General features: G+C 41.0%; 1 protein-coding gene across 2 annotated transcripts in view; it reads right to left on the bottom strand.

Annotated features, from left to right (window-relative positions):
* Nucleotides 1-2,173: 2,173 nt before the first annotated feature.
* Nucleotides 2,174-27,245, bottom strand: part of CDHR1 (cadherin related family member 1) — a 59,455-nt gene continuing 34,383 nt past the window's right edge. For both annotated transcript variants that reach the window (XM_043552076.1, XM_007067270.3), the window contains 6 exons: nt 25,943-26,095; nt 22,828-22,992; nt 20,224-20,291; nt 17,022-17,250; nt 15,700-15,954; nt 2,174-6,010 (listed from right to left, as the gene is read on the bottom strand). In XM_043552076.1, coding sequence (XP_043408011.1) covers nt 5,459-6,010; nt 15,700-15,954; nt 17,022-17,250; nt 20,224-20,291; nt 22,828-22,992; nt 25,943-26,095 — 1,422 coding nt within the window. In that variant the 3' untranslated portion in view covers nt 2,174-5,458. The remainder of the gene's footprint in view (nt 6,011-15,699; nt 15,955-17,021; nt 17,251-20,223; nt 20,292-22,827; nt 22,993-25,942; nt 26,096-27,245) is intronic.

Here is a 27,245-nt window from a genome sequence, read left to right as displayed (position 1 = left end):
TCTGCCTTTTAGAATTCAGCTAGCTTTTCAAAGCCCTTTGCCCTCCTATTTATCACCCGCAGAAAAGGTTCTGCAACATGGAGCTTAACCTGCAAATTTGGCTGTTGTCAGGGAGCAGAAGAGAACCACTTTCCTATGCTGCAGAATTAACCCTTTCCTCCCCCAACTTCATTTTTGTCATCAAAGAAAACTGTCTGACTTGCAGATGCACAAAGGACAACCACCACGTTGCCTTTTTTATAGTCTCCTAAAACTTAAGCTAAAAGCAGCAAAAAATAGGAAAGATGCTACTGCCCAGAGAAACAGAAAACACTGATGCCATAATCATTGGGTACCTTTTATGGATTTTATTAATAAAAACATCTGGAATACAGTGTAACTGGTAAGAAGACCTGTATTCATTGGAAAAAAAAGTCTCACAATATATAATAAAACATCTTTTTCTCCTTAAATGTTTCTTTAAGACTATTATCTTATAATTCCTGTTAAGTCTCATTTAATTAAATGGTCCTTACAGGGCTTCATCATATTAGAATGAACAATAAATACTGCCATAAATACATCATCATGAAGACAGGGGTCCAGACAATAGTTATAAGTTTTTGGTACTTTATGAAATGTTGTATAAACAGATTCAGAAATATAACAAATGAAATGTACAGATCATTACTTCAAGTCATCACAGACATTTGTGTACCAATACAGAGTACTCCTCCCTGTGCGGTTATGAAGTTACCTCACTTATCCTGGGGGGTGCGGCCTGGACTCTACAGTAGACCCGTGTAAACGCTGCTCACTGTTGTTTAGTAAATGGTGCCCTAAAGAAGCTGAACATTTAGGCAAAAATTGAAGAAGTGTGTGGAGATGTTAGGGTTGCAATCGGCCAGAACATGGAGCCAGATCCTCAGCTAGTATAACTGGCCTTGCTCCTCTGAACTCAGGATGTTTTACACCAGCTGATGAACTGGGCCTTCAAGTCTAGCCAGAACCCAGAGAACAAGAGCAAACAATACACTGTTGTGCGTTATGCCAGATAACAAAGATGAGGAGATGAGGAAACCAGGGGAAAAGTTGCCATCAGCAACAGCAACAATAGTAACCAGGCCTGAATAGAAAAAAAATATATATATATCAAAAATAGGCTTGCCACCTGAGAGAGAATTTTGCCTGTAGTGTTTTGTGCTATGAGTCTCAGTCATCACCACTGTTACAAGCCACTATTTCTTTTAAAATATGCTTCATTTCTATAAATTTGCCTATTGGGGAATAGCAAAAGCCCAATTAAACTCTGTTTTAAGTAAGTGTTTCAAAGTTACATTTTCCCTATTCAACCATTCTTTGCACAGTTCTACTGCACAGCAAATGCTTCTTAATTGTTTTGCATAATAAAACATCCACACTGGTGTTAGGATATAAATATTCAGGTCTGTCTGTAAAGGCCTATACTCTAAGAATTTAGGTGTATTCTTATCACTTAGCTAGTTCTAGAGGTATAAAAGAGAGAATCAAAATCACTGTCTGACTGTATAAGGCCTTTTCTCACTGTGACAGTCTGATGCCCTGTTCTTAGGGTAAGGCCTTTGGCTAAGCAGCAGAGGCAGCCATGAGCGTCCAGCGGAGGGTAACAAAAATGATTAGGGGACTGGAACAGATGACTTATGAGGAGAGGCTGAGGGAACTGGGATTGTTTAGTCTGCAGAAGAGAAGAATGAGGGGGGATTTGATAGCTGCTTTCAACTACCTGAAAGGGGTCTCCAAAGAGGATGGATCTAGACTGTTCTCAGCAGTAGCAGATGACAGAACGAGGAGTAATGGTCTCAAGTTGCGGTGGGGGAGGTTTAGGTTGGCTATTAGGAAAAACTTTTTCACTAGGAGGGTGGTGAAGCACTGGAATGCGTTACCTAGGGAGGTGATGGAATCTCCTTCCTTAGAAGTTTTTAAGGTCAGGCTTGACAAAGCCCTGGCTGGTATGATTTAGTCGGGGATTGGTCCTGCTTTGAGCAGAGGATTGGACTAGATGACCTCCTGAGGTCCCTTCCAACCCTGATATTCTATGATTCTATGATTAATTGAATTGGCCTCTTTAGTACTGACCCCCCCCCCCACTTGGTAAGGCAACTCCCACCTTTTCATGTGCTGTAATATTTATACTGCTCACTGTATTTTTCACTCCATGCATCTGATGAAGTGGATTTTAGCCCACAAAAGCTTATGCCCAAATACATTTGTTAGTCTCTACGGTGTCACAAGGACTCCTCGTTGTTTTTATATAAGATATGACTCTCCAGCCTCTAACCCCAGTTTTAGATCAGCATCGCTCTAGGGATATAATGGAATAGAGACTCAGGCCCATTGTCCTAAACTACTATGTAGGTCATTGTGCAATTTCTCACAGTATATTATATACCTATCTCTAGCGCTTTGGAAATATCACTTGCCTCAACTCAAAAAGTGAAATATAAAATATTCCCTCCTTTTATGAGAAATGTATCCAGAAATTAGTAGAAGTAGTAATAGTTTGGAGCCTTCATAATGTGGATGGAACTGCTTCTCTGCCTGCCAGTCTAAACCAGGCATTAGCCAATGGAATCACACTGGTGTAAATGGGTGGAAATCACAGCCAAGATTTATCATGTATTTGCAAGGGAATTGGTTAAACTGGCTCTAAGTGCATTTCAAAAGGGTTTTCTGTGCCACTGCTTTCTTTGGTTATCATGCACATCTACGACTGTGAGCTTCAGCCAAAGCATCTGACATAGTGTATATCTTTTCTAGCATGGAGCCAGATCGACCCAAAGGGAATAGTTTGAAAGCGAAGCTAAGTCTCATTGTACTTGCTTGCACCAAACCGTCAAACCTACAACTCAGTGACTTCAAATGGCTATTTCACAAAGGTCTGAAGCTTAGTGCGACAGGCCTCATTGTGCTGCTGCAAAGAATACGTGGCTTTAAACAGGGCCTAAAAGCAGGCAGCAAAATGTGGTTATAGGAATAGCCTACTGAAGATTACACATTCACTTATAATTCCTGGTACTGCTGCCAAGAACCAATACATGATTGTGGGCCAAGATTTTTTACAATTATTTGAGGCTCTAGTTTAGGGAACTCATTCCAATCCTTTTAGGGACTGTGGGAGTTCAGATGCAGGCTGCAAGCCATGCTGTTTTTGAGCTGATGGTGTGGGAGAGATGTGGGCAGACAGGAGGAATCATATAGCGAACCACAGCGCTCTATGACACCATCTGTTGAGTCATTTCAGGAGTGGCATAGACATTACCCTAGGGCAGATGGCTCATCTCACCTTCCCTGATGGAGAAAGTGTGATGCAATAGGTAGTCACGCAGGGATGACAGATATAGAGAAAAGAGACTATATGATGGTTTAGGGATAAAGGAGTTAAGGAGGGATCCATGGATCCAGGAACTAGGTCAGACTAATAGATCCAGCAGGTCTATAGGTCAGTAGCAGATGCAATATAATCCAACAAAATAGTAGGCTAGAAGAGAGATGGTTATTCAGAATACTTCCCCTTCTTCTGGCTTGGGGTTGCCACCATCCTGATTTTCATTGCATAGCCCTGTATCCTTCAATGACACCAAGAGGAGCCTGAAATATCTCTGGGGCCAATGTAACATAGAATCATAGAATATCAGGGTTGGAAGGGACCTCAGGAGGTCATCTAGTCCAACCCCCTGCTCAAAGCAGGACCAATCCCCAACTAAATCATCCCAGCCAGGGATTTGTCAAGCCTGACCTTAGAGACCTTTAAGAAAGGAGATTCCACCACCTCACTATGCTGTTTGTGTCATAGCATTAGCACACTGTGGTACAATGTCCCACATAACGACTGTGTCCGGGAGGGCAAAGTTTTAAAAGTGTCACCTTTGGCCTCATCCTTGGAGTGGGAAACAAGGCGCTATACTCAGCAGTACTGGCCAGCTGCTTTTGACAAACAGGTGAGGCAAAGGCACTGTTAACCTGCCTTAACCATCGAGTTAAACTGCAGTTACAGCTGCTTTGCTGGATTGATACAAAGCGGGCAGACTGTACTTCAGTGTCAGTTCAGGAATACAGAAAAACAGCTCTACCTGCTCCCTTCTGTATTGTTAATTTCACCCATTCAGAAATGAGTAAAGAGCTTTCCTTTAAAATACTAATGAATGAGGGTAACCCTAGGTTAGACCCTTTATTGCCACGCTACAAACTGCAGGAAAAAACTAGGTGCTTCAGATGCAAATGAGAGTAGCCTTTTAACTGCAGTATAATTAGGACAGTAATGTTTTGGGCCAAAATGGAAACGGTCACCTGACAGCCCCTTACATCAGTCCATGATATACGATGAAACATGTCACATCAACACTCTATGCTAGAAAGAACACTTTCCCAAGATCTAGGTAAAGGATTTTTTTTTTTTTTAAAGACACGTTCCTGACTGATGGACCCAACTTCCAGGAGGCTGCTTTTACTTTTCCCGCCTATTTTCTTGCTCAGTTTTTACATTTCAGTCTTCCTGCTTTAATCACCTCTTGCTTCTCCCTTATTCTCCACCATTGTGGGGTGCCCTACCTGCAGGGAGCAGCATTGAATTAGCACTAACCCCACCTCTTGCAGGTGCTACAGTTTCCATATTTGGACCCATTACCAACTGTTTTTGGAAAGAATGAGTGGGACTTTCCTTTTTCTTTTTGGCAGGGATGTTTGGCTGGGAAATGGAGGAAAGCATTATGTCAAAGCTGCTCTGGCAAAATCCAGTGTAAGCTGCATGAAAATGAAAAACTTCTCAAATCCTGTGTCTGTTCATATCTAGGATCAAGGATACTTAAGTCCTAAGGGCATCACTTCACAAGCTGTTGCAAAATGTGGAGTACATCTAAGAGTGTAAGTATCCATTTATAATTTATTTACTCAGAGAATAACAGCTTGCCTAAATTAAAAAAATGACCTCCTATACTGATATGCTGCTGTTTCTACAAGAAGGTCAACATTTTCAAGTGTGGTGTGATTTTAAATGCCCAGTTTTAGGCACCGTGGCGGCTATCTTCCAGCCCTGATAAGGATTGACATCAACGGGAGTTAGGGGTGCAGAGCTCCTTTGACAATCATGTTTCTTGAAAGAGTCTCAAATTGGACACCCCTAAAATCACTGGCCCCTCCTGAAAATTATGGCCTACATCAGGACAATTAGCACCTTGGTCAAACAGTGCAGGGAGGAAACTAGTTTTTAGAAATGATCTGAATACAATTCTAGCAACTGACACCAATATTATATGTGAACTAATTCCATTGCAAAATATATTAGCATGTAATACTTGTGAAAAGTAACAGGTGACTGTAGCAGTGGGGAACTGCTTTTAGTTCCTTTTGTACTGAAAGAAATGGAAAAGATCAATCACACCATGCACCTCTCTCCATACACTGCATGGCTATGTGATCTCCATGAGTGGCTGCTACAGATGCACTAGATATGGAGGTTGTTACTGGCTATGTTCCTCTTTTCAAACTTCTGTTTGAGCTCTGAGACCAGGGCATTATGGGTGCTGCTGGGGCCCTTTTTCTTCCCCGGCTTGTTTATAAACTTGGGGTTTAGGGAGCCTGACACTGTGGTCACTCTCCACTCAGTGGTATTTATCTTGGGCGCTAAAACTGGGGAAGGGGGCAGGGCTGGGGCAGTAGGTGGCAGAGAGGGCACCTGGACATTATTGTTGCTGTTCTCATTCTGCAGACTCTTTGTGTCATCCTCAATGGCAAACTTCTCGGCAGGATTGCTGGACAACTTGAATTTCAGCCACTCCATCCTGACCGTCCTGGGTTGATGGATCTGTCTCTTTTTTATGATCCGTCTCACCGGCATGATTTTGTTGGATCTCTTATTGCGCCAGAACATGGCAGTAGAGATCATGATTGTGATCACCACCATTACGCCCATGACACCAGCTAGCACTCCTAAGGCTTTCATGGGGTTATCTTTAGTGTGCATCAAAAAGGCGGCCATTGGCCCTTTGTGAAGAGTCTGTAAAAGAGTACAAAGAGAACATGTGACTTACTCTATGGGACAGACAGAGATTCTATAATTTCATTTGTCCAAAATATGTAACAATGAGGGTGGACCAAGATAAGTTGTCTTTTTGTAAAAAAATAAATAAATAACCAATTTGATTAGTTTACATTTGAATTTGGGTCATTTAGATTTGATACCAAACTGGAGAAAAAGAAATCCCTACAGTATTGTACTGTAACAGCCAAACACTGACGCTTACAGTGGTGTTACTGCAATGATTTGGATCAATCCTGTGTGATAGTGGAGTATTTAAGAGAAGAATTAGTTCTGCAACAGACAGCTGAACTGATATGCTGTACTTTAGAATTAATTTCAAGGAAGGAACAATACTGTTGAATCCCAATAGAAATGTACAAGTGGGACATAATCTTTTGAGAAGAGCTGCACATGGTACAGTTTACGGGACTGTGACTGAATATGGCATTAAAGATATTTTGAGGCAACCACATTTTTTTTATTGCAATGCACACAATAAGTCTCTAGCAGATCTGTGTTGCATTCTGTTTTCTAGTACTCTTTTACAGACATAACAAAACAGTTTGAGGTAATGGACCTGAGTAGAACAAGATGTTTGTTTTAAAAAAAACTAAATAAGAGCTAATGTGCACTATATATGGCATATTAAGGACAAATGAATGAACAGTTCATTTCACAGCTTAGCACACTGAGTGCTTTGGAGGTCCCCGTATAATTTTTCGGATTTTGCCCTGAGGATGAAGTCGGGATCTTTTCACACTTTTCCAGTATGTGATGGAGGAGATCACCATTGTTACAGAAATGGTAGAAAGGACGCCACTCATGCAAATTCCAAATATTGTCCATGGACGCTTCTTGAGGCCTAAAATATAGGATTTTACCCTTGACTTGATCTGGAAATGCCAAAAAAATAAGAGAACTTATCAACCTGCGCACCATTATATTCCAAAGAAACTGGCAATTTGTAAATATGGGCATAGCACTCTGGAGACACATGATGCCTAATTTTAGGTAGCCGTGTTTGATGTAAATCTTTATCCTACATACAAGCTAAAATAAAAATTGCCAACTGTGTGAACTAATCCTACATTTTGCCCATCCCTCACCAGCTCCACAGCCATGAGAACTGTGGTAGATGATGAACACAAAAGATTCTTATCCACTGTCTTAGATCAGTCAGATTATTTCCCACCCCTCCATTGTTCATGTTCTCCCCTAGCATTGGCACATGTTAATGGGAGAGCGTCATGCAATTGGTGATTCATGCGATTTGAATGATCCCCAGCGCCTTGACAACACTTATGTCTGCGTAGCGTGAGGGCGTACTGAGTGTCCTCACAGGCCTAACAAAGTAAGAGCACTGCTCCTTGGAATGAGGGTCTGAGTTGCCCATAGACATAAAAGCATCTACATCATATACAAACTCATGGAACAAAAGCAGACTAGGCTCTCCTTAATATCATTCTACACAAGCTAGAGAGCTTCACATCGGTGCACACACAAAATGAAATTCCCTTTAGAATGACCAGGAATGGTGGATGTGTGAGGCAAAGTATCACATATGGAAAAACATCAAGAAAATTAGCTTTAGCATGCAAGTGGCCATATTAATCTGATATGGCACGCTCATGTTCTTTTAATTAAAGCCTTACCCAGCTATGGGAAAGGACAGGAATAAAAAGCCTGGTACATCACAGTAATATATCTTCACCATACACACTGTTCAAATATGCAACTTAAAAGACTACTAATAATACATTTTTGCAGTGTAGTTGTAACTGGGTTAGTCTCAAAACATTGGAGAGACGAAGTGGGTGAGGTAATATCTTTAACTGGATCAACTTCAGTGACCTGAAGAAGAGCTCTGTGTAAGCTCAGAAGCTTGTCTCTTTCCCCAACACAAGTTGGTCCCATAAAAGATATCACCTCACCCACTATGTCTCCCTGTTAATACTACTTACCATTTGAGACTTGTGAAGGTGACTCAAGCCGAAACTGTCATTGGCAGACATATAGGCAATGCCACTATTTCTAAAACACTAAGGCAGTGCAAGCATCATCAGCCCAACAGGTAGTAGGCAAAGGTAGGTAATAACTAAATAATAGAAGTGGGTCTTAACAGCTTATTTATTCTTTTCAACGTAAACCTTGTTCCAGGCTTGGGCTTTCCATTCTTCAAAATTGTTATAAACCTCTTAGCAACCTTGAAATTTTTGCCATGTTTCATCAGCCCTATAATTATTCACAGCTCCTCGCTGGCTAGTTTTCTCATTGTAACTGTGAAAATCACAGCAGTAGACATCAAAGAATCTTCTCCTGTTAAAATTGGTGTTTTAATTCCTTTGATGTGCTCTGAAACGATTGTTAAGGGCTAACTTCCTTCCTACTTAAACTAGAGAAGACTGGGCTATTTAAACATGCAAAACAATTCACGTTTGTGAAAATATTACCGAAGCTTTTGGGACTAGCATTAATTAATTTCTGTGTATGAATATATTTAATGTGTACAAGCTGAATTGAAGATCTCAAACATACAGCACCGTACTATTGCTTAATATTCATAACTGAACAAATTACAGAGAAGTAATATTTTTCATATCCATTCCTATGTGCTGATCTACAAAGTATTAAAAAGCTGGCCAGTTTTCATTGGCCAATTCATTTCATTTCCAGTATAATAACTTGGGGATGTTTCATGTTTAATAATCCTATCTGAGCTGGATAGGTCTGAGGCCAAAATGTTCAAACTCCAGGGCTTAAATGCTTCCTGACCTTCCCCTTGGGGTTATGTATCTCCATACCACTCCCAAGGTTGGCCTGTATGTTAATCACACAAACTGGGCCAGAGTGCTTATGCAAATCAGGCACCCGCAACTGATTATATAAGTGGTTAAACCCCCAACTATTACAGTCATGCCATTTTGATTTGGCTGAGAATTCCATGTCAGTATATTTTTACATGTTGTTTTATACATGTATCCTGTAAATGTCCTGATATTGGCAAAATGTGTATGTTCCATATGAGAGTGGCAAAATGCATAATATTTTCAATATGAAATTAGAAAAATCCATCTTCTCATATGTACTTTAAATCATGCAGATTATGAAGAATATAAACAAATACATCGGAAAGAAACTCTTTTCAATATAGGCTGAATCTGATTAAACCAGTGATGTTTTAGTTTTGGCATAAAGCAAGCTATTATAAATATAAATGCTCTTAACAGGCCCCAAATTCAGTGAGATGGGAAGACAGTTCAAGGGAGCTGAATTCTGAATCTTCTAACATGAACGGTTGTGTATTTGAATTTAATAATGATTTGAGATTGTCAAATAGGCTCAAATAGAATTATTTAATCAAAGATTATTAATCAAAGATTAATACTGCACTATACAGAATACAGAAAGAAGACATAGATGGTGAAGGGAGGGTAGTGTGGTCCCTTTTGCTGTAGCTACCTTCTACTGACAGGGTTCATTCTCACTCTAACTCCCCAAACCTCTGTCCTTTCATAGGGTGTGAGACAAAGAAACTCCTTTTTGGAGGGAAAATACTTTCCCATTATTAATTTTTGTCATGTGTTCTGTTTTTCTAATTAGTGATGGAATTTCTTTTATAAACCTCAGTTTATCTGACTGATGAGTAAAAAAAGAATCTCTAACCCAGTCATTATCACCAACTGCTGTGAAATCAACAGTTCTTAATGAGTTAAAAGCAACTTTCTGTGGGTTACTGGTTCATCCATTTCAGAACCCTTCTGTAAAAAAAATTATTCCATATTCATCACCCAGTCCCTTACAGAAAACATCTGCTGTAACAAATATCCCTTATCAATCACCCAGTTTTATTTATAACATACTTTTCTGTAGATACTTTTATTAGTTTGAGGGGGGTCTTTTCCCTGGACACCTATATTCCACAGACTTGGAGATGCTTAGGATAATTAGATCCAGCCCAGCACTCAATCAGATAAAAACTCCTGAGTACAGGTCACTGACAAGTTAAGAGCCAATGCTCTGGGCCTGAAAATTTAAACACACTCTTAGCTAATACAAAGATTCTAGGATAATAGTTAATATGCAAATTAATTTAACATATAAGAAAAAGTGGTCTAAAAAGGTTAATATTTACTAACAGAACTCAAGGCTATATTGCCATGCAGACAGAATCTAAGCAATTTCATCTTTAAGCTGTATCCCTCTGGAACAGCTCTGTTCTGCTAACATAGATAGTGCTGGCTAATCCCATTTATTCATGACTTTCAGATAATACAGAGATGAGCCCAAGCAGCAAAATTTACATCTGGATCCAAACTTCCCCATGGTAAAACACTATCAGAAAGGTGGAAGTGCATCAGGGATCAACATTGAGTGCTTTCTTGTTTAGCCTCATGCTGGGTACACACACAAGGTGCATACCTTAGTGCATTCTGTTCACAGATGATAGAATTCAATGCAGTGAGGAGAAAGATAGTCTAGCAGAGGATTCTTGATAAATGTAGATATGTGTTGGACAAACACGGGCTCAAACTAAGCAGAGGAAGAACAGAGTATATGGTATGTTATTTTAATATTGTGAACACTGAAGAATTATCCATGAAACTAGCTGGGCAGACAATATCAAAACCACAAAGTTTTCAAGTATCCAGAAGTATGGGTTCCAGAATCTGGGGAAAAAATAGAGGACCAACTTAGAGCTAGGATAATAAATGCCTGGCTCAAATGGAGACAGATAAGTGGTGTAGTATGGAACAGTAGGATACGGGTAAGATTAAAAGGGAAAGTCTTTAAAATGGTGGTTCATACTTTTTTAATGCATGGCACTGAATGTTGGGAAACCAAGAAGAAACAAGAGCAAATGATCTATCCCATAGAAATGCAATATTGAGATGGATGTGTGGTTTAAGAAAGATCATGTAAGGAATGTGTACGTTTGAGACATGCTCAAAAGAACATCCAGAAAGGAAAAAATGAGGGAATGTGTCATCTCAGATGGTTTGGTCAAGTCAAGTGGAGTCCTGACAACTATGTGGGTAAGAGAGTCCAACCGATCAAGACTGAAGGGAAAAGATAGAGGCCAAGCCCAGAAGAAGTGGTGGGATGTCATAAACAAAAATATATTAGCATGAAGAATGACAGAAGACATGGCATTGAACGAGCACTTCAGCGGGAGTGGACTTATGGAGTGGATCCCATTTGATGGGATTAACGCATGAAGGAAGAATAAATAGCAACCTCTTCAGTGTATATAATTTTTCTCCCTTTGTTGTTCCTATACTATGCAACCTTCAGTATCATGCTACAGAATAGATTTTGACAAACACTCACAATTAATGGAACTCATTTCAGGTCATGTACTACTCAGCAGGGTTTATCTGACACTTAATTCATCAGGCTTTCATATACAGTTAAGTAACTCAGGGGTAGAATTTTTTCGTGTGTGTGGAATTAAATGCACAGTGATACAGCGATGCATCTGAACAACAAAATTTACATCTGGATCCGAACTTCCCAAAATTTTGGGGAGTTCATATCTTGGGTTCTAGTTCAGACCCATCTCTATTTTAATAATGGGAACATTGCATCTACTGTCTTGCTCATCATGATGAAAATTCATAGGTGGATGAGGCATCACTGAGCTTCAATACAGTTCCTTTGCCAATTTCCCCAGGCAATAGGATACATTCAGGATGTGGTAACTAGCGTGTGTTATAAAGCACAAAGAACTAAAAGATAATGTGCCTTATGACAAATGAGTTGTTCAAGATCAATCTCTCTGCATGCCACTTTATAATAACCACTCGTCATTAAGCTATTTCCAAAGGGCAATCCTATATAAAGTGGCCCTTCCCAAAGGTAAGGGATCAATCCAGGTGAGAGAAATTCTGTCATATCACTGGGCATTCATTGATTGCTAGCCTCACCTTACATTTGTGGAAACTGATTTTAAGAACTTCTATATGAATACTAATGCTATAAATACAAACCTCTTGTGGTAGGTTCTCTCTTTCCCTGATCATCCTGGTGTTAAAAAAAAAAAACTTTCTTAATTCCTATATAAAAATGTTTCTATTTTAAATTTAAACCTTATTACACCCTGTCTTGTCTCTCATGCCTAATGTGTATGCTTATCTCCTGTACTTTTTCATATTATCCATTATATATTTGTTCTGTCATCATCATCTATATTTCAGAAGTCTAAATAAATGCCCAAGCTGCTGAATGCCCAAATATACCACTGGTTTTAGGAGCCTAAATATGGACTTATGCCCAGTCCTGCAAAGAGCTGTGTCCAAATAGCCCCATAAACCTGCAGAGTCCCAGTGAAGTCAATGGGGTTCTGTGTGTATGCAGGGATCTATCCATGTGGAACACCCTAGAGGACTGGAGCGTTAGGTGCTTAGCTTTAGTCACTCACATTTGAAAATATTGGCCCTAGAGAATAAATTTTAAGCAGGACATAATGGAAAAAAAAGGAAAACAGTTGCTTCTTCAGCATATGTTTCTTATTCTGTCGAGCAAGGATAGGAGATAAAGAAAAGCACTGGGCACCAATCAACACCAATTTCCATCAAACCAGACTCAGTTAAATTAAACAGCTTCTGGATTTTTTTATTGCTGTATTATTCCAAGAACAAAAGGCCTTTTTGATGTGCTCTACTGATGCACTTAGCCTCAAGGCATCTATCACGAAGGGCACAGCCTTGCACTAATTGCAATAGTAAATGTTAATCAGAAAAATATGCCTGTTTAATTACTCAGTGTGATTAACACTGTGAGAAACCTCTAGTTATGCTGTCAGAAAAGCTCTGCATCCAGAAGGGAGTAGTTAAAAAAAAAATCACTCAGCATACAGCACTCTAACCCACAGAGATGGTGCATGCACAGAGAAGAGAGAAAAGACACATTCACCTATAGCCAGTGTGTGGTTGGTGCATGATCCTAACAAAAGACTGTTTCTTCCACATGGTTAAGATTGTGTTGTCCAAACTGGATTTTGGATGCTATACGGACTCTTTTCCAGCACTTATGACCTCAGACAAAAGAGAGAACCCAGATGGACTCTTCAGTGTGCTAACAGGACAGAAACTTAGCAGAGGTGGTCATAAAAAAAAGGAGAACCCATTCACAGCAGATTTTTGTATTTGGAAATTGAATCTCCCCCCCTCAGGCTGAATCTGAGAGTATTTTTCGCAGGTAACTCTGGTCACCACTGAAAAACTACAAGTGATGTAAGAAGTGATCAAGCACTGTGCAAGGATTTTTCTGTAGGGCATGCTACAAGATTCGTTTTGTAGCTTCTGCCTGCGTGGGCTAATTATGAAGGTTGTTATAAAAGGTTGTCACAAAGAGGAGGGAGAAAAATTGTTCTTCTTAACCTCTGAGGATAGGACAAGAAGCAATGGGCTTAAATTGCAGCAAGGGCAGTTTAGTTTGGATATTAGGAAAAACTTCTTAACTGTCAGAGTGGTTAAGCACTGGAATACATTGCCTAGGGAGGTTCTGGAATCTCCATCACTGGGGACTTTTAAGAGGAGGTTGGACAAACATCTGTCGGGGATGGTGTAGGTAATACTTAGGGTATGTCTACACTGCCTGCCGGATCAGCGGGCAGCGATCGATCCAGCGAGGATTGATTTATCGTGTCTAGTCTAGACGTGATGAATCGACCCCCGAGCGCTCTCCTGTTGACTCCTGTACTCCAGCTCCGTGAGAGGCGCAGGTGGAGTCGACAGGGGAGTGGCAGCAGTTGACTCACCGTGGTGAAGACACCACGTTAAGTTGATCTAAGTACGTTGACTTCAGCTTCGTTATTCATGTAGTTGAAGTTGCGTAACTTAGATAGATCCCCCACCCCACCCCGAGTGTAGACCAGGGCTAAGTCCTGCCATGAGTGGAGGGGATTGGACTAAACAACCTCTCGAGGCCCCTTCCAGTTCCATGATACCTTATTGGAATATAGTGGACTGAAGTCCATAAATGCAATGCTAGGGGGATGGAACACTGAAAATCATTCTATCTGAAGTTGGACTGAATGGAGGATACACAGTATCAGCAGGTTGCTAGTAGGAAGACATTAATGTAGAAAAAATAGGAGGAAGGATTGCTCCTCATTTCTGGTGATTGTGTCATCATGGGTTGGGGAAGTGGAGGTGCATTAACTTTTTGATGAGCTGGTGCACGGGAAAGAGAATGGGGAGAAAGAAATAAATGTATCTGAAAAGTGTGCACGTCCCAGAGCAGGCCCAAAGTGCATGAGCACATGCAGGATGTAGAACATCCCTTGGTTTCCCAGCTACTTTCCCCACCTCTGTTCACCAACACTCCCCACTAGGGAATTCAGGAGGGGAGAGGACCGTTCACAGGACCGTTCTGTTGCCTCTGCATTTTGCCCAGGGAAGAAAAAGCTGGTGGCAGGTCTGCCTTTTCTCCTGGAGGGGCAGGGGAACTGGAAGTGGCAGGAGCTCTCTCTGTCCCTCTCTGCACCTTGAGAGGGGAGGTGAAACTTGCTGAGGGACGGATATTTTCTGCAGGAGGCAGGCAGGGGATTCCCAAATGGACACATTCTCTTATTAAGAGCCAAAGCTGCTTCACCCACTGGCAGGAATTCTTGGAACCTTTAGATAACCAGCCAATCAACAGCTTCTCCTGCCACTCCCTCCTCAGCTTCTCTCACCTGAGGAGACCTCCTTTTGCCAGCCAGTGACCAGAGAGAAGAACTGGGAGGTCTGGGGAGCTGACCTCCCCAAGTTCAAGAGAGGGAGATGGAAAGGGGACATGGGGGAGCTCAGCTCCCCCATCCACAGAAGATAGAAAGGAGGGAACTTTCCCACTGCTTTTAGCAGAGCAGGAGGAATTATTTTTTAAGATCAAGAAAATATTTTAGTCATAAGAAATCCACACAGATATTCCTTAGATTGATCTCTATATATCTTAATATATATTATTTATAAATCTTAAATTTGGTATCTAAAAGTTCTTAGGAATAGTCCTTCAGCAGTGGTTAAGTGTGGAGCTCCTTGGAGGAGTTGGGAGAACGTTCTATGAGTTCTCTGCCTTCTCAAGTACCTTCTATGCATTCACCTCTTTCTTTTACCCACACTGAGATTATGGAGGTTACTACACCCAGAGGGCCATGCTGCTGTCACAGGGTAGAGAAATGGATTACAGTTAGTCTGATTCGATTGCCCCCAGAATCCTAGTTCTGATCACCTGCTTTCCAAGCTGTAGGGCAACTTTTGGTCCAGTTCCCTTTCATCTCTCTTGACCGACAGCTCAGAAATGTAGTAGTCCGACTGAAGTTTGGTCTCAGGAGCACCATAGGTTCTTAACTGTCTGACATCAGATGAAAAGAACTAATCTCCCAGACAGATTCTAACCCCCCGTCCCAGCCCCTTCCCCTCTCCTCCAGTCAGGATTTTCTTAGGCCTCTGATTCCACAGAACTTGGTTGGGCCTCAGGGTTCTGGAAAGGCATTAAACTGTGGAGCTACCAAAAATCTGTTGGGAAAACTCTGATGGCTGGCATTTTATTTTATTTTTTTGCTATTATTAACTCTTGAAATATTAAACAGTGCTCTTTAGAAATGGTGTGAGTGGAAACTCCTCTTTGGTTCCACCCAAACATCTCCCAAGGCTGGTCACTTCTGTTCAATATCTGCTTACCTCTTCTGTGATATCAATCTTCAGCACTGCCGTCGTGCTAAATGAAGGGGAGCCCCGGTCCTTGGCTTGAACTACCACAGACCATATGCAGTCTTTGTCCTTGGTGATATTGTGAATGATATCCAGGGACCTGATATAGGACTTCAGCTTTATTTCCCCAGTGCTTTGATCTATATCAAATACATTGGCTGGATCTGCTTGCATAATGGAATAGTCTACAATGTTGTTGGGTTCTTCTGCATCTTGATCTATAGCCTGTTCAGGAGAAATGTTGAAAAGAGACATTCATTGATGATGAATTTGGGTGAAGGGAGAATGTAAAAGTTCCTGGGCATGTATTTGCACACTTTAGGAATAGTCAAGAATCTGCTGTGAGATTACTGAGCTATTAATGTGTGACCTTAGATGACAAAATTAGCAGTCCTTTCCATGTGAACAATTTTATTTTAGATTAAAGTAAACAAGAAAGTCAGTCCAAATATTATATATCCATGGATGTGATGGTTATAAATGATTCACTTTATAATAGCAGGCATCTTGTACTAATTTAGTGGGTATTTCCCAGCAGCCAGACTAGAAGGAACACTTTACACTTACAGGTGAAGTTGATAGAAAACAATTTGACAGCGAGCTAGCTCTACACCACCAAACTATATTTGTTTTTGTTATTATACTTCAATATTTACTTTTGCAACCATATGCATATTCTTGTCATCAGACTTGATCATGTATGTTTGCTAATATATATTTTAGGCAGATTCTCATTTAACTGTAGATGACATCTGCATTTTTTTTCATATTCCACACCAGACCATTACATACACTACTTGGAAACTGAAGTCCTCTCATTACAGAACCAATGTAACTACACGGACAGATGCAAGTATCCCCACCCAATGGACTTGATTTCTGTTTTGAATGGTAGCCTGGTTTCAAGCTCCATGCACATTTACCCACTCCTTGACATCTGTGCCAATGGTGATGCTGATGGACTTATTTTAAATCTAGCACTATACAGCCCACTATGTGCAAATTGATAATTTAAATGATGTAACTTGGGTTTATAATTTTTTTTACAGAATCACATTTCTTTTGATGCACTTACCCTTTTGAACAGTATGTAAAATATTATCAGTCCATGTTTTAGATCTCTGTTCTACACTGCCACACCCAACAGGCAAACTAAAACATACTAGAGGGTAACAAATGTGTTTGTTCACCCTCATCCCATGTATGCACACTTAGGGGTAGGATATTCAGAGCACTTGGTGTTGTGCTAACTCTGCGTCCTCTGAAGTCTCAGACATCATTTCATTCCTCACCTCTATTTTCACTGGTGATCCAATGATCATAGTCTTTTCCTGGATGTTCTCACTGAACTCCGGAGAGTGGTCATTGACATCTAGCACAGTCATAAATACCTCAGCCAAGCTATACTTCCCCTCTGTGTCTTCTGCCTTCACATAGAAGTTGTACTTTGCAGTGACTTCAGCATCTAATGTGGCCCATGGCTGAGTATAAATAATTCCTGTTGATGGATGGATTAGAAATCTGGAGGAGATGCATGAAAAACAAGCATTTTGAGTGTCACATTGTGGATGCTCACATCCTAGTCTAGATTATTGAACTGCTGAGGTCAGATATTGGTACCCAGAACAGATGCAAGCTCAAGTTAATTTACATCTTGTCTTGTTGTCTCTGCATAGGCTCAGTGGTGTCACACGGCTTACACCAAAGGCTAAACAGTCAATTGACAAACACAGAGGCCCCCTAAAGAAGCAGTTGCGGTTTTCCTCTGACATTGGGAAACCTTGTGTAGCACAAAGATAGCATAGCTTGTTCTATGCCACCCATTTCACTGCCTCACAATGCAGGGTGGTGCATCTGGGATGGGCAGGGCTTTGTTGGGGGTGGGGGTTCACACCAGACACAGAAAAGATGCAGTACATGACACTTCACCAGATCTTTGGCCACTGCTCTAAGTTATATTGGATGCCTCTGCCCAGGACTGAGGTAGTGGAAACGTGGACTAGAGACAGCTTTCCTCTACCTTCTTCTCAGCTGCACTGAGTGTGAACTCTGCCTAGCTGACAACTGAGCCTATTGTACAGTACCATTCAGTTATGGTCTAATCCAAATGAGTATTTAAAGATGTGAGCAGTGGTATAATGCTGGAATTTATGCAGCCAGGGGCCTTATACAAGGTCTCTCCTGTTCTGAAAACAGACCTAAAACCTGACAGATCCCAAATCACTGGCCCTACATATTTTTGCTTGTCCTTTTTGTTTTGAAAAACAGAGCATTATTATTATGTGGTGTTCTTTTATTCTTTATGTGTTAGTCCTTTCAGTTGCATTTCATAGAAGCTTTTGTACTTGTGCAATGCTCAGTGTGATGTCTTTTTCCCAAATGTGATCTCTTTGTGTAGAAACATTAGAGAACTGCATATTTATTCAGGTTATAACTACAATGTATTAGATCATGTCCTGAATAAAATAAGATTGATTGATTAATGAGCTGGTCTGGGCTCAGCCACCGCCACCTGGCCACACCTACAAGAGAGCACAGACTGGAGGAGAAGCTTTAAAATGGGGGCAGAACAGCTCACTTGTTGGCAGACCAGGGAAAAGAACAGATCTTCAACCCTCAGCTCCCAAGGAAAGTGCTGAATGAAGGCAGGAGCTTCTCAGACAACCACTGCCTGATGGTCCCTGCCTGAGGGATACATGCTGAGATGGAGTCACTCCTCTCTATCCTTCACTAACTCTGTTTATTTGCATTAATTCCCCTGGTTTTGTGTTCACCAACTACACTAGAAAGGGAGAGACTTTGAAGTGACCTGGCCAGAGGGCCAAGTCACAGGAAGAGGCAGGCCACCGCAGAGCAGCCATTGGCAGGAGACCCCAGTGGACAGAGTGCTGCTATGCCACACCCCGCCATGAGGAGGTGCCAGTGGTGAGTCGACCCTTTCACATACGGACATGGCCTATTCCTATTTGGGAGGGGGAATATTCTAGTATAGTGCACCTTTATACCAGTACAACTACATCCATGCTAGGAGTTGTACCAATTTAACTGTTTTGGCAGAAACATCACAGCCCTAACTGAAACAGTTAAATTGGTACAAGAATTGCATGTAGCGCAAACCTAAGTGAGGTGCCCAAGCGCACGCTGGAAGTCTGTGGCCGAGCTGGAAATTCAACCCAGATTTCCTGAGTCTCAATCCAGTGCCTTAACCAAAAAAGTTCCATGTTTAGGAAAACAAACAAAAAGCTCACGGCAACCTCATTTCCCTGGTTAAATTCTATTTTAGCTTTAGGAGTGTGAGAATCAGAATAAATTTGCACACACTTTTTTTCCCCCACAACATCTTTTTTCCCCCCAAGCCTTCAGAAGTTTTTTGGCACCAGCTGTTACATTTTAAACTTAATAGGTCTGAGTGCATTGGCTGGCCTTTGCTTGCTTGCTTCTACCCGATTAACAGCTTGCTTGAGGATTTAGTGAGAAGCTCAAAATAAGCTGTGATTTAGAAGCTCCTGTATGTGCACCCTTGTTTGGATATTTCCCAATAAACCCCTGAAATTCTGGATTTTGACTGCCATAATTAGCATCCTACTCAAAGTGGGGAACAAAGCTTTAAAACCAGGTGGGGAATTTATAGAAGAAATAAAATTTTGCAGGAAAGGGGGATGAGAGTCTGGACAACGGACGCATTTGCAAGTTCTTCTCTCCAACCACTTAAGTCATAAGGGTCAGGGGTTCAGCAAAATCATGAGAGATGGTCGGCCATATTTAGGATGGCTAGGAGCCCCAGCCAATTATTACATTTGCAATAACAGGGGTGGGGTTGGAGAGCTGATCAAATTGGTGCTCATTTTCATCTATCCTACAACAGGAAACAGGAGCTAGGTATCTATTAGAGACCTGATGAACATCCTGTTCCCTTCTTCCTGCCCTGCTGAGACTAGTGTTTCATGCAAGCAACAGTTCTAATATCCTGTGCTACCAGCCACCAATGCTAGAAATGCTAATAATGTCGGACAGCAGAGAATGTTGTGGGAATTTGTAGATATGGTTCCCATGAATTTTTGGTCTTTTCTGTACATTGGGTTGAGTGTTGAAATGGCACCGTTTTTGCAGCTAAATGGGTGTGTGTGTGTGTGTATGGGGATGGGGTGTTGTCCACAGAACCAGCACAAACAACCCTTCCTCCTGTGAAAAGTATTTTTTAAAAATGATAGTTTGAACAGATTCTATGCATTGTCACTTAGCTGCTCTATGTTTTTTGGGGGGCATGTGGGTAAAACACCATAGACTCATACAACAAGTGTTTGCCTGTTTTTTGCAGGAGAAAATATTTTAACAGAAACAACTCAGGAAAAAGACATAGGGTAAGTGCCTCCCGGCCCCCCAGATAATCTCAACATGCATTAGTCTGAGATGCCAGCCACTGTCTTAACCCTCTTATTTTGTCAGTAGTGATTTCTCTTTTTAATGTATTCAAAGGTTAACTTTTTTACTTACAGATCAGCTCCTGTTCCATATATGGAGTATTTGACTTCTCCCCAGAGTCCTGAATCTGGGTCTGTAGCCTTAAGAAAAGAATTCAAAAGAGTCCTGATTTATTAACCTGTAGTAAAGTGTATTTTCCTATTGTGCCTAATAATAGCACACTGAATGCCAAACAGATTTTTCCCCTTTTAAAATATTTTGTCAGTATATTTATGGAACTTTCATTAACAATTTGCATTTGGAAGTTTGCAAAATCTTATAAAATCAAATGGTAATGAGTGATACAGCAAAGCTTTTTCATACAACCACCTCCTACGCACTCTACATGAACATAAGCAGTACAAACTATAATATATATATGTATAATCTATAATACTTATCGGGTGACTCCATTCTTAGGCATTTGACATGATCTTGTAACATCCTTTCTTTCATAGGAGTAAGGAGTGCATTAGTGCACTGACCAAACAAACAACTCCTTCTCAAACTTTACTAGAGATCAGCTAAATATGAGTGCAGTGTCCTTGGCCAAAACAGTCTTTTAAATAACACAGAGATTTTTTTAAAAGTGTCTCTGCTGTGGTATATTTAGTTGATATTTGTACATAACATTATTTCAATCTGGCTGGTGTTTTGATCATTCTTGTGCATGTGGGCCCAGGTTGCGTTGCAGGTATCTCTTCAGATGTTGCAACTTTGTTCTGCCTTCTTATTAGTTTCTCCATGGGCTCAGGGTTGGGAGAAGCAGTTGACTTGATAGAGGGAACTATTTATGTTTTCTTTGGTACCTGTGAGGAATTTTTTGTTACATCAGTATGTCTGTCCATCTACCTCTAAATGCAGAGATACTTGATGTAGGAAGGTGTGCTGTTGAGTGTATAACTGGCTCCCTCAGTTGCTTGTTTAAACATTTCTTGCTTGTTTTGCAGTCTTTAGCAATGTCTTTGATTTCTAAACTCATGCAAGGCCGGTGTAACTCATCTGTGGCCTTGTGGGGAGTGGGGACATGCATCTGGTTCCTGATAACTGCCATGGATTCTTGTCAACTTCTCAGGTCTCATAACTTTGGGTTCTTTTTACTGGAATCCATTTTGCATGCTATTTTTTCCTGGGATGTCCAGTATTCTCTAATACATCTTTCATATCTACCCATCCTGCTAGAACAGTACATTCCAAACCCGCAGTATCTCAGCTTGCTGGGTGTATCTCTGAATCTGGCACTAATCTGGTGCCTACATGATGTTTAGTATTGAATATGAACTGTTAAGATTCACTGTCCTCTTTGCCTTTGACCAGAAGGACCTTATTTTGCTGCTTTTGCAAAATGTTTTTTTTTTTAAAACATTTTCTGCAGACCACCTCAGTTTTGGACACTGTTCTTCTTCTTCTGACTACTGCAATAAGGAACATCATAATCTCTATGCTGTGCTGCCTTGATGCCAGTGTGTCCTATGGTGAGCCTCTTCTTTCTTGTTTTGATGTTCTTCCCTACATGGAGTTTAGCGTTTTCACCTCCAGGATCTGCAGTTAGTACTTTCAGGAGCATTTGTGTCATTTCACTACCTCTGCAGCACATGGTAGGACTTAGTTTGGGCTCCCTTAGCATCCTGCCTCAGGCATCTATATCTCTGGTGCCCAGCACTATGTGATCTTGTATCACTCCCAGATTAACACGTGGCTGTCGACTGCCTTAGCTTTGTGTGACATACTGAACTATGGGTTCTAGCTCTGACTCTAGTGGTTGTATTAAACAGATGTATAACATTCCTTTTGGGCTGGAAACGTTTCTTCAGTGCTCACAGGGTCTCTGTAACATTTTGCTTTCCTTCCTCTGGCAGTGTGAGATATTGGTAAATGTATAAACAATCTCTTCCCATTTCTGAACACATGAAAGCAGTTCTTACATTGGGGTCATTCTTTTCCAATTCTGGTGCATTTTTATAGTCTTGCTCGTGAGCACCATAATTATGCATGTAGCAATCATGTCACCTTTGCAATCTATGGAAGATGGGACTAGAAATTCACTAGCAGCCATTTTCCTTTTCTTTTTGTTCACCCTCAATCAAATCCAAGTCTTTCTTGCAACAATGCCAGCCTCACTCAGCTATCACATCTTTCAGCTGAAGTGTGTGACATTTTTATGGCTTAAAAAAACAAATAAAATAAAATAAAAAGGGCACTTCAGACACATTGTTTGAAAATGCTTTGCTGAAACAACAGCTACCTTGCTGAGCATTGTGTGCTAACATAATGTCAGACACTGAGTGGCTCTACACATTAGAGCTTAATATACCTGCTATTCTGGGTATGGTGATAGCTGTGAGTCCATATTGCCTTTATCCCAAATGCACTTAGTTATGAGACTGCAGGAGCAGGTATTCTTTTACTCATTGATTGAAAGATGTTTCAGCAGGTGAGCAGCCAACGAACACAGGAATGACTCCCACCCATGTTGAGGTCAATGACAAAACTCCCATTGACTTCAACATGGGAGTAGAAGAGAGCACATAAAGAATAAGAAGTTATTAGGAGGACAGAGCCACTGACATGCTTTGGCAGTTTCCATAGACAGATAGTTAGATCAGATATATCTCTGGAAGACTGAATAAAGCTTACTGTTACAGCCACTACATTGGACCCTCCTGGGGAATTCTCTGGAATCCTGGCAATGTAATAATCAGATGAGAACTTTGGGACATTGTCATTGGTGTCCAAGAGACGTATCACTATATCCGCCGTTGAGCTAAACTTCTCAGGAGTGTTCACCTCTATGGCAAGAAGCTAAGAAGATAAAATAGTGAATTCTACTATTATTATTGCAAGTATTTGGGAGGCATCTATCACTATGCCTAGGTGCATTTTATCCCAATTAGAATGGAAACCAACACCACAAGAAGGAAAGCATGGGTTGAGTAACTGGGCATATCATGCAAAAATCAAACTAATTTTTTAAATTGATAAATATTTTAAAATAAACTTCAGCCATGTCCATGCCCACTTTGTGTTTGCTTTCCTTGAAAGTCTGAGCAATCCATTTGAATTTTTGTGGGAAGGAAATTTCAAATTTGTCTCTGCAAGTATGTGCAGAAACCAAATTTTAAATCTGTATGTCATTATTTACAGAAGTGCTTGCATGACTGTTTGACTAATCAGTTACCAGCATCACTCAGAGAGTGTGTATTGAAAATCAAATATCTGCAGAGAACTGTTCCAGATTTTAAAAAATGTCTCAAATACATTGATTAGCTTGAACGATGAATAAAATGATGGAATCACGATCTGCTGGTGAACGTTTTGCAGACAGAGGCTAAATCATCAGATTATTTGCACCATTCCAGTGTTCTGCAGCTATTCACAGAAGGTGACTCAGCTTCCTTGGATGGACTCAGGATGGGAGACAGCAGCTAGTAGATAAAATATTAGGGTCTGCAGAACCTGGTGTCACTGAAAAGCCTAGAACAAGAAATGCATTTTACATCTCGCCATAAACACAGCCAGGCTGGGACTCATGTATTTAAAGGAGGATCAAATTCCAGAGGTTCCACCAATGAGAACTCCCAGCCCAAATTCCCTTGAGCTTCAACCTATCTGAGTCATACCTTCTGAGTGTAGGTGTCCTGGTGAAGCTTAGCGGAAGAGACTGCCTTTGTGCCGGGCCTGAGCAATTAGGACTTTATTAGATAGTGACCAGCGCCTTGAATTCCATGTTGAAATGACTACTGCACCAGGGCAACTAGACAGAGCACTAGTCAATGCGGGTTTCAAAGTAGCAGTCGTGTTAGTCTGTATTCGCAAAAAGAAAAGGAGTACTTGTGGCACCTTAGAGACTAACCAATTGTGCGATATGTTATCATTCTGCCCCTCTGAAAAGGCAAGCAGATGCATGCTGCACCTGATCGAGCTGCTAAGTGGCCTTCTAGATTAGCCCACTGTAAATTTAGATTGTAACAATCCAGTTTGGAGGTGACCCCCAAGCATGCCCAAATAAATGTGTTAGTCTCTAACGTGCTACAAGGACTCCTTGTTGTTTCTGAGTTACAATAGGCTCCAGGCCTAGAGGAGTGGGCTCATTTGTGTGGTCAGTTGAAGATAAAAGATGTTTCTGGCCACTGTGCTGCTAACTGGGCATCCAGGAGAACTGAGGAATCTAGCAAATGCCCACGAGGGTGAATCACTGTGCTAACTGGAGGGCAGAAGCTCTCCACTGAGCCATTGTCTTTGTCAATTCCTCAGAATGTGTTCTGGTCAAATAGCTCTAGATCACTCCCTGGGTGTCGTGCTTTCCACCTACATCCTGAAGAATGGACCTGGCAGGCTGCTGTGTACACTAAGGGCAGACTAATGTGTGACTGATTTCTATGGTATGCTAATGGGCAACTGTAAACTAGCAGGAAAGGAGTTAATCACTGATTAGGGAAGGTATAACAGTTCTGATGGACTGTTGGGGATAGGCATTAGAATAGAAACCAGCCCAAATCTTGTCCAAAATGTTAACTGAAAGAACTTACTCTGGCAGTGGGGGTAGCAAGTGGCTTGAACTTGTCAAGTACATAAGACAGCTAGTGGGTTGTTTGAAAAAAAAATTGCCATATTTCAAACCTGGATCTGATTTTCCCACCACCCTCCTTTCCCAGTAGGGAATTTAGAAACAGGCGTTGCATTTTTAGCAAAATCTGTGCAGTTCAACTTTAAACTCTTGTGAAAATCATTTTATCCAAACAAAGTGAGAGATCTCATAGGGGAAAAAAATCCTCTTCACTTGTAATTACTACTTTTGGTGTTCATTGCAGTAGCATTCGCCTGAGTTCTCTCAGTGTTCATGAGCTGGTTGGTTCAATATAGAATTCAAGGTATTCATGAGCTGTGTAATTTTTTTAGTGGTCTTTTAGTAACTTACCATGATTAAATCTGCACTACTTTTAACTGATTTGGGCAATGCTTCATAATCGGGCAAGAAGCTTCCATCTGAATACAATAATAATATGTTGTATTTCTATAGCACTTTGAATATAAGGAGTACCAGGTGCTTTACAAACATGACACATGGTGGAACTGAGACACAGCAGTGAAGTGACTTGCTGAGGTTACATGGCAAATCCTTGGCAAAGCTGGACATAGAACACAGGAAATCTGACTCCCACAACACTCCCTCTCATCATTACAGAAACTGCCTCTTTGTATACAAAACATGCAGAGCCCATTAGTACCGAACTATAACTTGGATAAAATATTTTACGATTAACAAGGCGCTGAAGGCAATGAGCTACAAAAGAAAACTAATTACCCATCAGCTGGGGTCTTCCACCAGTTCCAGCAATAACATACTGTAAAGCAAGACCATGTGCCACATGGCCTAAGACTGAGTAGGTGAAATCCTGGATTCACTAAAATCAGTGGGGCCAGGATTGCATCTAATGAACTTATTGGCATAAGTGAAATAGTCACCCTGATGTGCATAGTCTACAGTGCTTCAGAAACATCACAAAATGAAACTTCTATACAAATGTAACAGATAGAACTCCTTGCATTCACTGGGCCAAAGATAGCCCACAGTCTTCAGTTACACTCATTAAACACTACAGCAGTCAATGACCTGAGGGAAGAATTTGGCTTGGTGAGCTTCATTTACAGGGCCATAACATCATTAGCATTCAGTCAGATGGCCCCAGTTGAAACCAGAAGTCAAAACCCATCACGTATATGATTGGAGCGGGCAAGGAACGTACTATACCTTAAAGGTTAACAACTGGAACTTCTCATAATCTATGGCAGCAGAGTTCTCCACTATTATGGTAACCTGAGCCTCATTCAGGACGGTTTGGGGAACAACTCGGAAGATGCCACCGGGTCCAACTAGCCGGAGGTTGAATTTAGCATTGGCCCCCTGGGAACAAAGCATAGGTATGAAAGTAAAAGCAGTACAAAGTGATGTTGCTTGGCTTTCAACAGCAGGATGCATTTACTGGTGCATGGCATAGGCTCCGTTTTTATTCAGTACGTGTATAATTAGAATGTGTGTCTGACTGCTTAGAACCTTCTGTTCCCCATCTCCTGGGTAAGAGAGTGCTAAGAGGCTTACTAAAGTAATCGCTGCAGCTCTGGTCACAGGGCACACATGGCTTTTTTTAAAAAAAATAGATTAATTATTCCTTCAATTACAATGGAAAAACACTGGCTAGGTGGGCAATTCATGTGAGAAAGAGGCGTTGAGTAAGCTTCAAGGCTTGAGTCCCCTGAACTGGTTGTGTTCCAAGGAACCAGGAGCACATAGATTGGTGATTCTAATAAGGTTTATTCCTTCCATCTTCCTGACCAGGATTTTATAACAACCAAAGAAGCAAGGGTCTCCAGAGAATCCATCCTGTGCTTTGTAGTGTGATTGATGCATTGCTGGACAGGACTTAGTGAGTTTAGTCAGTACTATAGGTATGTGTATATAGAGCAATTAAGCTTTTTATGTGCTGCACTGCTTTGTCTCTTTTTTTTCTTTTTGATTTAGGAAGCTCCCTCTAACTTGCAGAGAACAGGTGACTGGAGGTAAAGGATGACCCAGTGGTGGAACAGTGGAAAACAAGTGAAATCACTGAATAATATAGATAAAAGGCATCAACATAGGACATTCTGCCATGCACTGATAAAGGATCAAGCTATTGTACACCAGAACAATTCTGTCAAGTTTTATCTGAACATGGCAGGGGAATGGCAAAAAAAAGGAAGGTTCATACAGATAGCCGTTTTAGCCATTAATCTGGCAGACATTTATGCTTTCCTATAGAGGATGGGGCAAGATGAGCTGAATGTGATTTATCAACCAGCAGCAGGTACCAATCTCTCAACAGCTGTGATTCCCAACTGTCGCCACCAGCCAGGATCACTGATTGGCTGATGCTATGATGTCCCTCCAGAATGCCGTACTTCTAGTATTGGTGATGTAGAAACAGGACAGCCTCCACTTGCTGATGTATACATAGGTGGACTAAGCCTGGGCAGTCACTACTTCAATACTTGCCCGTCTCAAAGGGAAAAAAGCCAAT

This window comes from Chelonia mydas, chromosome 7 (assembly GCF_015237465.2).
Source record: "Chelonia mydas isolate rCheMyd1 chromosome 7, rCheMyd1.pri.v2, whole genome shotgun sequence".
Classification (NCBI taxonomy): domain Eukaryota; kingdom Metazoa; phylum Chordata; order Testudines; family Cheloniidae; genus Chelonia; species Chelonia mydas.
This window is presented reverse-complemented; position numbering and strand designations above follow the sequence as displayed.